At 42.2% G+C, this 16,427-nt stretch overlaps 1 protein-coding gene across 2 annotated transcripts in view; it reads left to right on the plus strand.

The window, feature by feature from the left end:
- LOC145340863 (anoctamin-7-like) overlaps positions 1 to 16,427 on the plus strand; it is a 136,245-nt gene that overhangs the window by 49,158 nt on the left and 70,660 nt on the right. For both annotated transcript variants that reach the window (XM_080185329.1, XM_080185330.1), the window contains exons 5-11: positions 1,097 to 1,204; positions 6,749 to 6,885; positions 7,325 to 7,382; positions 8,803 to 8,913; positions 11,209 to 11,374; positions 13,813 to 13,903; positions 14,395 to 14,491. In XM_080185329.1, coding sequence (XP_080041455.1) covers positions 1,097 to 1,204; positions 6,749 to 6,885; positions 7,325 to 7,382; positions 8,803 to 8,913; positions 11,209 to 11,374; positions 13,813 to 13,903; positions 14,395 to 14,491 — 768 coding nt within the window. The remainder of the gene's footprint in view (positions 1 to 1,096; positions 1,205 to 6,748; positions 6,886 to 7,324; positions 7,383 to 8,802; positions 8,914 to 11,208; positions 11,375 to 13,812; positions 13,904 to 14,394; positions 14,492 to 16,427) is intronic.

Raw genomic sequence — 16,427 nt, forward strand, 5'->3', positions numbered from 1 at the left:
TCTGTGTACCATCTACAGGATGCACTACAGCAACTCACCAAGGCTCCTTTGATAACATCTGCCAAACTTATGACTGGTACCATCTAGAAGGACAAGGGCAGCAGATACCTGCGAACACCACCACCTGGAGTTTCCCTTCCAAGTCACTCATCATCCTGACTTGGAAATTTATTACTGTTCCTTCGATGTCACTGGGTCAAAATCCTGGAACGCCCTCCCTAACAGCAGCGTGGATGTATCTAAACAACAGGAACTGCAGCGGTTCAAAAAGGCAGCTCACCCACCACCTTCTCAAGGGCAACTAGAGATGGGCAAGAAATGCTGGTCTAGCCAGCAACATCCACATCCCATAAATGACTTTTAAAAAATCCTGGCACAAATGTATACAGTGATCCAGGTGAGTTGCCATTGGGAGAAAGCCACATGAATGGGACAACCTAACAAATCTCAGGTATGTCATGGTCACTCAGCATCTTGTTCAGTCATTGCCCATGGAATGTTATTGCACAGGAAGAGGCCATTCAGCTAAGTGCATTTCTGCTAGTTCCTTGAAAGAGCACCCTACCCCCTTCTCCTCCATCTTTCCCTATGTACTTTAAATTCTGGCTTTATAAAAATATTTAGCTACTTTCCTTTTCAACATTCTTATGTTTGTCCTGATGAGTACAAAATGAAAAACTTTGGCAAGACGTCTCTCTCTTTACTTAGAATATTCTAGAATATTATGTAGGTCAGGTCTGAGCCAGGAGGGTGCTGCATGACAACATCAATGTATATTTGTATAGCATGTTTTACATAACAAAGCTGCTTCACAGAAACATTATCAAATAAAATTTGACACCGAGTGACATAAGGAGATTTTCAGGAAGGTGAGCAAAAGTCTGGACAAAGAGCTAGGTCGAGCATTAAGAAGAATTAGAGGTAGACAGGCAGAGAGATTTAGCAATGGAATTATAGAGTGTTGGACTGGACTGTCAAGGATGGGTGATTTAAATCAGCAATGCTCAGGAAGGCAGAGTTGGAGGAGTGAAGATATCTGAGGGTTATGGGGCTGAAGGAGATTACCTGGCCTTTATTTGGATTTATCTCTCTGCAGCATGTGACACAGAATGAGAAGCAGAAGATCCATTACATTGTGCTGAATGCTCCATGGAAAGTCCTCTGCTATTATGCAGAGGACATGAGGCTGCGAGTTCCCCTGCAGGTAGGTGAATCATCGAGTGCTTGTGGAAAGGCTCATTATTTATTTACTGGTGGGGTCTTTCATTTAATTTTAACTCCTGTTTTCATTTCTTACAACTTTTGCCCCTTTCTTTCTTAAAGACATAGGGCTGATGTTACTGGTCATTACTGGTCCTTAGGCAGCACCTTCCAAACACACAACCACTATCATCTAGCAAGACAAGGACTGCGGATGCCTGGGAACACCAGCACTGGAGGTTCTCCTCAAATTCACTCGCCGTCCTAAATTGGAAATATAGCATCGTTCCTCCATTATCACTGGGTTAAAATCTTGGAACTCCCTCCCTAACAACACTGTGGGTGTACCTATATCACATGGACTGCAGTGGTTCCGAAAGGCAGCTCATCACCACCTTCTCAAGGGCAATTAGAGATGGGCAATAAATGCTGGTCTAGTCAGCAAAGTTCACATCCCACAAATGAATAAAACTAAATTACTCCCTCCCTAGTTGCATTAAACAGGCACAGAGGTTCAGTTGAAGAGGTGGAGACCTGGATTGAGCCTTACCTACTATATCTTAGCAACTGCTTCATGCTTCTTTCTTTTAAACACTACATTGAACCTGATCACACTATTAGATAAATGTTAATATGCCATTAGTCTATTAATTAAATCTGGCTCATTATACATTAATAGACGATCGGGTTCAGAATAAATTTGATTGTGGTTTCACTACCCGATAGTGACGGGGAACGGTAGCATAGTGTTAATGTGACCAGAGTCCAAGTCTAAAACATGATCTTGGCCATCTAATGGCCCCTCCCATTGGTCACTGGATAAGTCTTTCCTCATGCTGCAATGCCCTTTCCACCAATTGGAAAATGAATAGATTCTTCATTGTCTGACTGGATGATTCCTTTGTGTAAATCAAACAATCTTTCATCTTCATATCTGGCAGTTTTATCACTACTAAACAAAAATATTCAATGGCAGCATTGTGGCACAGTGATTAGCACTGCTGCCTCACAGTGGGTTCAGTTGTGGAGTCTGCACATTCTCTCAGTGTCTACGTAGGTTTTCTCCAGGTGCTCCGATTTCCGAAAGATGTGCTGGTTAGGTGCATTGGCCATGCTAAATTCTCCCTCAGTGTACCCGAATAGGCACTGGCAACTAAGGGATTTTCCTAGTAACTTCATTGCAATGTTAATATAAGCCTACTTGTGAGACTAGAACTAGAACTCAACACAGTTCTTAGAATCATAGAAAGAATCATAGAAACCCTACAGTGCAGAAAGAGGCCATTCGGCCTATTGAGTCTGCACCGACCACAATCCCACCCAGGCGATACCCCCATATCCCTATATATTTATCCGCTAATCCCTCTAACCTACGCATCTCAGGGCACTAAAGGGCAATTTTAACATGGCCAATCCACCTAACCCGCACATCTTTAGATTATGGGAGGAAACCGGAGCACCCAGAAGAAACATGAGGGGAATGTGCAAATTCCATACAGATAGTGACCCGAGCCAGGAATCAAACCCAGGTCCATTCTGTAAATGGAGTCTAACCAGAATTTTTTTCTTTCATCTTTAATGGGATATGGGTGTCATTGGCAAGCCAGCATTTGTTACTCATCCCTAACTGCCCTTTGAATTGGATGATTTATCACGCTTTTCAGAGGGCAGTTAAGAAATAACCACATTGCTGTGGGCCTGGGGTCATAGATAGATCACGTGGTGATATTGTGCGCATGCTATTATAATAGAGAGGTGCTCAACAGAGCAAGGATTAATATGGGATTGGAGGATAGCACTGCTCATCTTATGATGCATAGAACACATGGTAAGAGACTCAGAAAAAACACTCTGGGAGCAGCCTGCATGGAGAAGCAGCACCATGCATTTCAGTAACTGGGATCTGAAAATAGTTAAAGATTAACAATAAATGGTTCATGTTTAGACATACAAGTCTTAAGATCTCAACATTGAGACAACACAACTGAACACACAGCACAATATGGTGCTCAATGAGGCACCATAATACAACAGGCCAAATCATGTAAAGATCTGTTGTCCTCTCCTAAAAGGCATTAGTAAGCCTAGTAATAGTTATCATGATTGCCATTATATTCCAGATTTATTCATTAAATTTATGTTGCATTGGCAGTCATGGTAACCCATTTTCCCAGAACATTAGTGTTGGCCTCTGGAACACTAGTCTAGTGACATTACCACTATGTTACCACCTCTCTGAAATCTGTACAATTATAGTATCGGAACATAGCAAGATAGGAATTAAGAGAAGAAATAGGCCATTTGGCCCTTCAAGCCTGTTCTGCCATTCAATCAGACTATGGTTCATCTCTTCCTGGTCTCAAATCCACTTCCCTACCTGCTCCCTATATCCTTTTAACCCATTTTTTAAAAAAATCAGAAATATATTTATCTTCTTCTTGAAACCATTTAATGATTCAGACTCCACCGTGCCATGGGATAGTGAGTTTCATAAATTCACCACCCTCTGCAAGAAATAGTTCCTCCTCATATCAGCTTTAAGTCTACCACGTCTCAACCTGTAACCACTTGTCCTAGATTGCTCCACGGGAAACATTTGGTATGCATTTACTTTATCATTCCCTTTAAGTATTTTATATACCATGATCAGATCCCACCTCATTCTTCTAACCTCCTGCAAGTATAAGTCCAAACTGTTTAATCTCTTCTCATACATCAACCCTTTCATCCCCGGAATCAAACTGGTAAACCTCCTCTGAACTGCCTTCAATGCCATCACATCTTTCCTCAAATAAGGAGACCAAAACTGGACACAATACTCTGGATACTCCAGACATGGTCTCACCAACACCCTATACGATTGCAACAATACTTCTCTACTTTTATACTCCAGTCCCTTTGCAATAAATACCAACATCCCATTTCCCTTTTTTATTACATGCTGCATCTGCATACTGACTTTCTGTGATTCATGAACAAAGTCACCCAGACCCCTCTGCCTGGATGCATTTTGGATCTGCCTTTCTATTTTTTTGGCCAAAGTGGATAACCTCACACTTATCCACATTAAATTCCATCTGCCAAATTTTAGCCCATTCTTCTAGGCTATCTGATTGCAAAATCTTTATCTCCTCTTCACTGCCTGCTGTCCTATCTATTTTAGTATCATCTGCAAATTTTGCATGTTAACTTTGTCCCTGCTTGCAGATCATTTATACAGATTGTAAACAGTTAAGGTCCGAGGACTGACCCCTGCAGTACCCCAAGCCTTTGCTTTCTGTCAGTCACCCAATCCACAGTGGTTAGCGCTGTTGCCTCTCAATGCCAGGGATCTGTGTTCGATTCTCAGCTTGGGTCACTGTCTGTGTGGAGTTTGCACATTCTCCCTGTGTCTGTGTGGGTTTTCTCTAGGTGCTCTGGTTTCCTCGCACAGTCTGAAAAATGTGCTGGTTAGGTGCATTGACTCGAACAGACACCAGAGTGTGGTGACTAAGGGATTTTCACAGTAACTTCATTGCAGTGTGAATGTAAGCTTTACTTGTGACTAATAAATAAACTTTAACAATCTACTCAGTCCCCTGTAATCTTACCTTTGGATCAGTCTTTTGTGTGACACCTTGTCTTTGTATTCTAGCCCTCAAGATAAAGGGCAATGTGGAGGTGGTAGAGGTAATGGATAGGGTGAAAATTGAAGGTTGCACAAGAAAGACTGACTATGCCTGGAGTGGATAGTTCACTGGGTCCAAATGACTTGCATCCCAAGTTGCTAAATGAAAGTGCCAGAGGATTGGAGAATGGTAAATGTGACACTCCTATTCAAAAAATGGTATGCATAAAGAGAGTCCTGGTAAAGGTCAGTTAACTTAACATCAATGGTGGGTAAGGTTTTTGAAATAATGTTAAGGGGGAAAAAGTCAATAGCACTTGGAGAGATTTGAGCAAATTGAAAATAAAGTGTTTGTGCCGAACAGGCACCGGAGTGTGGCAACTAGGGGAATTTCACAGTAACTTCATTACAGTGTTAATGTAGGCATTACTTGTGACTAATAAATAAATAAATTTTGTGGTGACCTTTAACAGGGAAGCAATACAATAAGCAGTATTTGTAATTTCTTTAAAAGGTCAATGGGATGTATAATTGTTTTTCAGAATGTTTGAAAAGTACTTGTAAGAGTTTGCATCAATTGTAAAGAGATTAATACTAAGAAATACTAATTCACATGACCTGGTGACCTTTGACCTGGAAGCAACATCAACAGGAAAGAAGTTAAGAAAGTTTATAGGGCAAGATTTTCTGGCCATGCTCCCTCCAAGACCAGGGCATGGTCCTCCCTAGTTTGGCTGGCAGATATAAAGGAGTGCAATGGATACAAAGAAGATACAATTGGAGGAGCTGGAAGATAAAGGTGATCAGCCAACTTGGGTTTATGAAAGGCAGATTGTGTTTGATTAATGGATTTTTTTTTATGAAATAACAATGAAGGTTGATGAAGGTGATGTGGTAGATGTGGTCTATATGGAGTTTAAGAAAACTTTTGACAAAATGCCACCTTAAAGATTGGTTAACAAAATAGTGGCTCTTTGAATGAGGATGGTCAGCATCAGTTTGGATAAAAAGTTAGTTGAAGGACAGAAGTAAGTGGGTTGCAGTTGATAGTTGTTTTTCAGATTAGAGGATGGTAAATGGTGATGGGTCTCACCCAGGCCTGTAGCTTCTTTGGATTGATATAAATGAGTTGGAAATTAAAATACAGAGTAAAATTTCAGTTTGGCAAAAATACTAAACATTGAGGAGTGGCAAACAGTGAGGATGATGTCAATCAGCTGCTTCAGGTCATAGAAAGGCCAGCAGAATGGGCAAGTAACAGAATTTACCACAAGCAAATGTGAGGTGATGTATTTTGGCCAAAGGGATACAGAGAGCCAATAGAGACTTCCTATTGCCATAGCAACAAGAATCTCTTCACTGTGTTTACCTTGCTGTCCTCTTCCCTGTCCCTCACTGGCAAAGCTGCGGTGCTGGCTGGATTCCCCACCTGCTGGTAGTTCACTGGTCAGCTGGTGTGAAATAGTAGTGCATGTGGGGCCTGGGCAGGTGTTTCGATACCACTTGTATATCCAGCACTGCCTTCTATTTCTGTGCTTCTCATGTCAAAGCTCAGCCAAAGACTCAACTAGTACAGTGAGAGAGACATTAGCGCCAGAAGCAGTGGACAATGTGAAGGATTTTGGGAGAGTGAGTAAAAGACAGGAGTAGAAAGGCAGAGAGATACATAAAAAGAATTAGCGCTTTGGGATTGGGCAGTTTTATATCAAATTAAAGAAATACAGTATACCTGAACAGAAGTGGTGAATTAATTGTTCCTGTTGTGGGAAGCAAAGCTCAACTAAGGTTGGAACTAAGGTAGAACCATTGTCATCCCAATTGAATAAAAGTAACCGGTTCTGCAATGTGATTTAGAGACAGTCTTGTGCGTTGATTAAATTAGACAGTTTGGGTAGGACGTGTCTGACCAGTTTTATTAACCTTCACTGTTGTTTCTTTCAGGCGTCAGTACAGTCTAGCTGCAACTGGTCAGAGGAGTTACTCTCAAAGCTGAGAATCTGTAATGTCATGCACGAAGGCATTCCGAACAACCCCCTAGAATATTTCACCTGCCCGTTCCAACACTCCAAGTTAGAAAGGTCTGTATGAATTCTATGATCACGTTTAGCCACCCTGTAAAAGATGGAGCAATAGACTTGAGGGTAATTTTTCTAGTCCATTCCACTGTGGGAATCGTCATGGAAGGGATGGACAATTTGATAGACTATTGAGAGGCCAGTTGACTTTGGGTGGGAATTTCCAATTTTGGGACACGTTGGACTGAAAAATCCCATCCTTGCATTTTGATTGTGCCCCTGGGGACCCAAATCAATGAAGTGTTTTTGAAGTGTAGTCACTGGTGCAATGTGGGAAACATGGCAGCCAATCTTCCCACAACAAGTGATAACAGGGTTCATGCCAACTGATAAAGTCAAAGCAAAAACGCACAGCCTTTCCTTATTGCGAGAGTTTATTGACTTGCTTTACGCTTTAGAGGGGTTAGGAGAGAATTAATTACTTGCGATATTTTTTGTGCAGGTATTTAAACAGTAAAAACCCAGAGGACTTCTTCACCACCACACAAAGGCATCAGATAGTAAGTACTGGGCTTTGGGTAACCTTGCTGTTATGGATTTAAGTGGCCAATTGCTTAAAGTGCTAGTCACATGATGACGATATCATGTTTCATAGACCCATGTTTAGTTTCATTTTCTGTTCTGCGCTGAGAACATTTCTTTTAATAAACCTGTTGTGTGTTACTTTGAATCTATATGTGCAAACCATGTCTTTTTCTTTTCGTTCAAAACCCACAACCCCTCCTAACATAGCTAGTTACACTGTCCTTCCTGGAACAGGCTGCCAAGCCCCAACCAACCTCTGCATACCAGACTGTTTGCTGTCAACTTGTCCTTGTGGCTGGGGAAATTGTGACTAAGTCACTTTGTTCCTCGTTGGTGTGTGAAAGTTCAGTTCAGGTTGTTAGCAATGTTGACGGTTCTTTAAGCTGTAGCATTTTTTCGGAGCACTGCTGGTTTTGGAGCACTTATTACTGGGAATTGAATGGTTGGTAGATAACAGGTAATGGGCTGTGTGTGACTCTAAAGTACTGTACATGAGCAGGCTCAATAAAGCACCACGCTCGTTCCCTTGTACATATCTGTTATTTATCTTTTATTCTACAAGCGGCAATGTTACGACATTACGGATAGTGGATGTTCTTCCTTTCAAGCCTCTGTTTGTGCAGCTTCTGATGATGGAGCTCAGAGGTGTGAGTATACACACACTGGGCTCTGCTACAGGTAAATCTGACTCCAACTTGACCTTTTGGAAGTCCAAATCTCAGTCCTCGTGGGTGTGAGCTGGTGGCTCCAATCACTGGGATCTGGATTTACTGCCCCTGTTTTTTTTCTGGCAGCTTTGGCAACAGGAGCAGAAAATCAGGCAAGATGCATTTCACACTACCATAAAAGTATACCAGGATTGTCCCTGATGCCTGCCAGTGACATTATATGAGGAACATCATTCCCATTTATTCGCACCTCATTATCAGGTTTCTATGCCTGAATATTCCACCTCCGCACCCCAAGAAAATTCACCATGTCAGTGTGAGGATAGACCACTGTGAGTCCTGAATGGCCTCCCAAAGGGTGCACCTGGCAAGCATTCCTCCCAGAGGAGCTCAGGTGAGTGCATCGCTTACGGACAGGGTAATGTCCGGGCTCTATCCCATACAATTTCCGGCACCATCTGCACACGTGTCCAGCCCCGGCCCTGGCACTTCTCCCAGGCACTGTCCCCTGGAACTGGGAAGGTTGGGTTGGGGGGTTTCTGGTTAACTTTTGTTGCATGGGAGCGGCCTTTTAAAAATGGCAGCCCAACCTTCAACCCCAACCTGAGGTCAGGCTCAATCAGACATTTGCCGATATTCTGGAAAATTCCATTCTGGGTCTTGTCACATCTTGGCTTTTTAACAGATGGATCTGATCTGATTCTGATTTCTTTTCCCCCTTGGACAGGTTTATGAAATATTAGCGAGGACTAAATATGGGCATCGACGAAGAGCCCAGATTGGCATCACCAATCTATTAAGGGACAATGTGTTTTCAGCGGCATTTCCCCTTCATGATGTAAGAGTTTTGCTTTGTTTGTGAGCTTGAGTTCTAGTTCCAAATTTCAGAGATACTTTAACCATCACACATCTTTCAAATGTAAGTACAATACCTCAAATCTGGCTATCCAAAAACAAGTGGTGTCTAAAAACATGAAAAATGTCCAGAAATTCTTTAATTGGGCCATGCAAGAATTTTAACTGCTATTAAACTGAATGACAAATACTTCCTAGCTTGTTCAGGGAGTTGCTGCTTTGGCGCAGTAATGCAACCCTTAACTCTACCCAATCAAGCTTGGAAAAGTTTGGGGATTTGCACTCCTGCGCACAGCTTCCATCCTGACAGTTTCTCTAGTGCTCCAATGACTCAAAGTGAACCCAGTTTTCTAAGTTGTGACCTTATAAAAGCATTGTCCTGCTTTGGTGTGGCTACCTTGGATTATGTTTCCACTCGTGGGAGAGCCTACGTAATAATGACTATTGGTGGGAAGTGGGAAGCAATTGGGAAGAAACTTCTTTATTTAAGAGCGGTCTGAAGGTGGAACCTGCCCTATGTAGTGCATTTTGCAGCATGCCTGATTTGTGGCCTGCTAATCTGAAATTTGTGAAGCTAATGAGGAGAAAAGAGTCACAAAGGCCTTCTGAGACTCCATGCTCACACCCTTGGATGCTCCCTGTCGGCTATGCATGGGTGGAAGATTTATCCTGACCAGTCTGACTGAAGACCTCACTCAGACAAAAGTACTGGTGCGGTGGAATTGTTTCACCCAGTTAATGGATCTGAGAGAAGTATACAGGGAAGGCATTGCTGGAGTCATCTCTGATCAGCCTGTTGGGATGCTAGACCAGAATCCTAAAATTACATTAGGAAGCCAGACTAGACCCCAACAATTTTTCTATTTTGGCATAAATGCGAGGAAAGCATACTTCCTAACAGGAATGACTCCACTGACAAATTAGGAATCTTTTATAGTAAAAACAACTTTATTTAATAACACAGTTAAAAATAAGTCTAACAAGTGAAGCAGCGTAACTATGTGATATTACTGTACCTTTAAGAGGCATTTTTAAATCATGGTCAAAGTCTTGGGTGATGTCATTGCTGGAAGAAAAAAATTGTGGGTAGATCAGATGACCGAAGTTTTTCAGTTTTTAGTTTCAATTTGGCTGCCATGTTAGAGGCAGTCTTAGAAGAAAGCTGGAAAAGAAGTCTCTTTCTCTCTCTGTTTTGCTTTGAAAATTTTACCAGTTAGCTGAAAGAAAGGCCTGTTGCCATGGTGCAGAAGAATCTATGCTTTGGTGTTTTGGGGAGTTGATTTAACTGCAAACTGCTCTGAGTTTTCAAGATCATTTGAAATCAGCATTCAACCTGGGGAACTGGATTCCAGTATCATGTAAGCTTTAGACTGTGCAGTGATAAACCTATTTGAAGGGATTTGTTTATTGGATATTGGTTTTGATTGGAACATCTGATATATTGATTAAGGGTAATACATTATTGTGGTTGTTTTGTTTTCACTTGTAATTGATATAGCTAATTTTCATTCTGTATTTGTTAACAATATTCTTTAATAAACTTTGTTTGATAAAAGCTCCCAAGTCTTTTGAATCATACCTGAAGTGGAACATGTCATGGTTATCCTAGCCAAATTCAAGATGCAAAACTTATGATTCAGACAGACTTCATAAAACATTTTGGAGTTTCTAACCTGAACCATAACAACTATAAACAGTTGAACAATATTTAAAATTGAAAGGAAGCAACTTTACATTCTATTTTATAACTGTTTCAGTTCCAAATAAGCAACATTCCTCTTAGAGATATAGATGCCACTTTAAATATAGTTAGCACTCATAAATATACTTGCTATTAATTGTGTTAACAGTGTTGAATCTTTCAGAGAGATCTTGTGGAACGAGAGAGAGTTCTCAGAAACAGCCTGCACATGCTTCAGCAGAGCTGCATTCCAAACTGCAAAACTCCCTTCTCCCTGCACAGACCCAATTCTTTATATTATCACATGACCCTGTCAATCAAACTCCCAAGGGATCTCTTTGGTATAAGCAAAAGCATATCTGCTCCGTGAAAGTAACAAATTTCTAACTAAAACGATTGACTAACTTGCTTTTCCATCCTAGAGCTAAATGTTTTCCAGACTTTCAGACTGCCTGCCGGAAAAATCTGAAAGTTTAAACATTTCCCCTTAAACAAGAAAAAACATTTATATACATTTATAATTATTTGCATATGTCTCATCATATAGCCCTCGAGAGCCAAGTAATCGCTAACAATTAGAATTGGTTTTGTTTGCAGGGTCCATACAAGACCCCAGATAAGGTCACATGTCCTCAGGAACTCAACCATAGACAGGTACTGTACAAATACTGGGCTTGCTGGGGCAAATGGTACAAATACCAGCCTCTGGACCATATCCGGGATTACTTTGGAGAGAAGATTGCTTTTTACTTCACCTGGATTGGTATGTTTCTGCCTGAAAGGCTCTTTAGTTAATCTTTTTCAAATTTCTAAAATCCACAATGGAGAAGGGTGCCCAGAATCAGCCCCGTGAACTCATCGCTTAATCCACCAACTCCCTCAGCTAGCTAGCAAATCCACCTGAAACCTTTTCCCTGTTATCTGATTCCTTGGACAGCCCTCCGTATAAAATGCCTGTGCACTAATCACCTCTTCTAACTCCAAACACATGTTCCTTCGGTTTGTCTTTATTAAGAACATTTTCAGAGTGTCTCCTGTGGCTCAGTTAATGCCTGTACCACCCGTGTAACAGCAAGCCAGTGAAAGACAAATCCCAGGGGCCAATCACCAGTTTGCACCAAGCTAGCTCACCTCATCTGTAGGTACTCTGGGTGGCCTCAATGGGGGAGCTTTTAACCTAACCCACTGTCTGCTGGTTATCAATATTATCCTTCCTGTCTGTAAACCAAGCACTGCCCTTTATTTCTAGAGGGATTGATAGGCAAAGTAAAGAGATCATTTTGAACCTTGGTTAGAATGCTTTTAAGAATACTCTGTGCAGTTCTATCACCTTATAAAAAAGCGAATATACAAATGGCACAGTGGTTAGCACTGCTGCCTCACAGTGCTAGGACCCTCGGTTCAATTCCGGCCTCAGATGACTGCCTGTCTGGAGTTTGCACGTTCTTCTCTTGTCCTCTGCATGCTTTGGTTTCCTCCCACAGTCCAAAAATGTGCAGGTTAGGTTAATTGGTCGTGCTAAATTGCGCCTTTGTCCCAAGATTTTTAGGTCAAGGGGATTAGCAGGGTAAATACGTGGAGTATGGGGATAGGACCTGGGTGGGATGACTGTTGGTGCAAGTTCAATGGGTTGAATGGCCTCCTTCTGCACTATAGGGATTCTATGATTCTGTGAAATATACAAATTATAATCAGGACTAAACCTGGATATCAAGACACTGGAGACATTTACAAGGATGGTATTAGAACTAAAGTAAAAGACTAATTGCCTGGGTCTCTTTCCTGTTGAGGAAAGAAGGCTGAAGGGGTGACCTAATAGAGGTCTTTAAATATCTGAAAAGGTTTTTGGGAGAAGGGGCTGGATTTGATGTCTGCAAATCAGGTGGGTCAACACCCCTTGTCAGCACCTCCTAATGGAATGTTGGCCTTTATCACGAGGGGGATGGAGTATAAAAGCAGGGAGGTCTTGCTGCAATTGTACAAGGTACTGGTGAGGCCACAACTAGAGTACTGTGTGCAATTTTGGTCCCCTTATTTGCGAAAGGATACATTGGCCTTGGAGGGAGTGCAGAGAAGGTTAACCAGTTTGATACCAGAGCTGAGGGGGTTAGCTTATGAGGAGAGATTGAGTAGATTGGGCCTGTACTCGTTCGAGTTTAGAAGGCTGAGGGGAGATCTTATAGAGACATATAAGATAATAAAGAGGGTAGATAGGTAGAGGTAGAGAGATTATTTCCACTTAGAACTGAAACAAGAACTAGAGGACACAGCCTTAAAATAAGGGGGGGGGGGCGGGGGGGGTGGTCAGTTTAGAAGAGTTGAGGAGGAACTTCTTCTCTCAGAGGGTAGTGAATCTCTGGAATTCTCTGCCCATTGAAGTGGTGGAGGCTGCCTCGTTAAGTATGTGTAAGTCACGGGTAGATAGATTTCTGATCAATAAGGGAGTTAAGGGTTATGGGGATCAGGTGGGTAAGTGGAACCGAATCACTATCAGATCAGCCATGATCTTATTGAATGGCGGGGCAGGCTCGAGGGGCTAGATGGCCTACTCCTGCTCCTATTTCTTATGTTCTTATGTTACCACCATCATCTCACTGCTGCTATTCTCCCACCTCCCTCCCCGCCACTGTCACTTCAAAGAGTGGTAGGAATATGGAACTCCTGATCACATATCACTTTCCAGCTCCGCTAACTAGCAGGATTTCTTGGCCCTCTCAAAATCATGGACTCTCTGCTGGCTTGCTGCCTTTGCCATGGTGGTGTCAGAAATTCCCCATCAAAATATTTGACGCAAGTAGTGTAGATGTGTTTAAGAGGAATCTAGAGAAGCATACGAGGGAGAACATAGCAGTAGATTTAAATGAGAAAAAGTGACCCGGCTGGATAGCATTAATGGCCTATCCCTGTGCCATATATCTTCGGGGATTCTGTGTCCCCGGGGTACCCATTATCCCAGCATTGCCTCATTGGCCGTGTCTGTCCCTATCGCTCAGCCTGTGATACATGATATACAACTAGGACACACACTATCTCCCAGGTTTACAAAAAACTTTCATGGGATGTGTGTCCTACTAGCTTGGCCAGCGTTTATTGTCCATCCCAAATTGCTCTTGAAGGTGATGGTGAGCTGCCTGCCTGAAGACCTGTTGTATCCATCATGCCGGCTGTACTTTCATTAATTGATGTTACCTTTTTTTTCAGGATTTTACACTGGGTGGTTGTTACCAGCAGCAATTGTAGGAACTGTGGTCTTTTTTGTTGGAATCTCAATGATGGTCGCTGACATTCCTGTGTAAGCCGTGAACCGAACACTATCTAGAAAATAAGCACTCCGAATAGAGCCGTGAACCGAACACTATCTAGAAAATAAGCACTCCAAATAGAGTCACAATGTTCAGTGGTACAATCTGAATTAAGTCAATCTGTATAGTCAAAATGACCACTCTGTACAGAACTACAATCTGAATGTGGTCACTTAGTACAGAACTACAATCTGCACGTGACCATACTGTACAGAAATACAGTCTGAATGTGCTCACTCTGTATAGAGCTACAGACTGCATATGTTCAAGCTGTACAAAGCTACAGTCTGAATATGATCTTATTGTTCATTGTACAATATTTCTTGGTCCTCCAAAGCAAGGTGGTTATATCTCAGTTGGAAAGCCACTGAAAGTAAGTTGACAGAATCTTGGTGTAGCCCAGGAGCACAGCGTGTGTAGCCAGCGATGCAGACCACTCTTATACCTGATCCTGAGAATCTGCTTCTTCTGTCTGTACCAGAAAGGAAATCTGCGAACATGGAAATAATTTCACCATGTGCCCACTCTGCACAAACTGCAAAACCTGGAAACTCTCCAGCATCTGTCCCCTCTTTAAGGTAACCCTGTTTCTTCATCCATTCAGCCTTGGGTGTGTTTGAGTGACTGGATCTGTTGATGTAACTCTTGCAGTGGAATATTCCTATAACAATGGGTGCATCTGATGCTTCCATGAATGAGGGAGTTTGAAACTGGAACCTTAAGCGTAAGATGTAATCTCTTAATTGTACAGAGTTTAAGTAACACTGAGAAAAGAGAGATGTTTTTGATTTAATTTATTATTGTCACATGTATTAATGTACAGTGAAAAGTATTGTTTCTTGCACGCTTTACAGGCAAAACATAGCATTCATGGAGAAGGAAACGAGAGAGTGCAGAATCTAGTGTTACAGTCATAGCTAGGGTGTAGAGAAGGATCAACTTAAGGTAAGATAAGTCCATTTAAAAGTCTGACAGGAAGAAGCAGTTCTTGAGTCGGTGGACATGTGACCTCAGGCTTTTGTATCTTTTTCCCAACGGAAGAAGGTGGAAGAGAGAATGTCTGGGGTCCTTAATTATGCTGGCTGCTTTGCCGAGGAAGTGGAGACAGAGTCAATGGATGAGAGACTGGTTTGCATGATGGATTGGGCTACATTCAAAACCTCCTGTAGTTCCTTGTGGTCTTGGGCAGAGCAGGAGCCATGCCAAACTGTGATACAACTTTCTATGGTGCATCTGTAAAAGTTGGTGAGAGTTGTAGCTGATATGCCAAATTTCCCTAGTCTTCTGAGAAAGCAGACATTGGTGAGCTTTCTTAACTATAGTGTCGGCATGGAGGGGCAGGACAGGTTGTTGGTGTTCTGGACATCTAAAAACTTGAAGCCCTCAACCCTTTCTACTTTGTCCCCATTTATGTAGATAGGTGCGTGTTCTCCTTTACGCTTCCTGAAGTCGCTGACAATTCGTTTTGTTGAAATTAAGGGAGAGATTATTATTGCTACACCAGTTCACCAGATTCTCTATCTCACTCCTGTACTCTGTCTCATCATTATTTGAGATCCTACCCACTACCGTGGTGTCATCAGCAAACTTGAAAATCGAATTGGAGGGGAATTTGGCCACACAGTCATAACTGTTGAAGTTTTTCATCTTGCATTCATCAGGACACACACGAGAATGCCAAATTTCAAAGGAACAATTTAAGGTGCATGAGAAAAGGGTGCTGATTATCAATTTGACCCTGGTAGATGTGTTGTCATGGAGAATGTAGCAGGGAATTGTTATCTTTTGTTCAATGTAACCAAAGGTGCACTGCCTGGTCAAGTTCCTTTTGTCTGCAGAGGACACAGTCCTGTCAATGAATAGATGTAACTTCCAGAAAGCGGACGTGAGCCCCATTGATAATCTTAAATTGGTCATTGGTGTAAATTCTGAGCACCATCAGGATTGATCAGTAAGTGTTGTCATTTGCAGAATAACACCGAACATTGTGTTCTGAGTTTTGCAAACACAGGCTGGTTGAGTACAGTTGAGGGACAATGCTGTTTGCTGTTCAGGACAAGGGCAGTAGATACCTGGGAATACCAGCACCTGGAGCTTCCCCACCAACTCAGTCACCACTCTGACTTGGAAATATATCACCGTTCCAACACTGTCGCTGGGTCCAAATCTTGGACTTCCCTCCCTAACAGCACTGGGTGTACCTACACCTCAGACACTGCAGCAGTTCAAGAAGGCTGCTCATCTCCACCTTCTGAAGGACAACTAGGGGAGAATAAATGCTGGCCTATCCAGTGACTACCACCTGATAGACTAATGGGACTGATGGTGGACAAGTCCCCAGGACCGGATGGAATGCATCCCAGGGTTCTGAAGGAAATGGCAGAGGTGATAGTGGATGCCTTAGTGATTATTTACCAAAATTAGCTGGATTCCGGGGAAGTGCCAGAAGATTGGAAAACCTAATGTTACGCCGCTGTTTAAAAAAGGTAGCAGACAAAAGGCAGGGAATTATAG

The sequence above is a fragment of the Carcharhinus amblyrhynchos genome, chromosome 3 (genome assembly GCF_965287045.1).
Source record: "Carcharhinus amblyrhynchos chromosome 3, sCarAmb.v2.hapA, whole genome shotgun sequence".
NCBI lineage: Eukaryota > Metazoa > Chordata > Chondrichthyes > Carcharhiniformes > Carcharhinidae > Carcharhinus > Carcharhinus amblyrhynchos.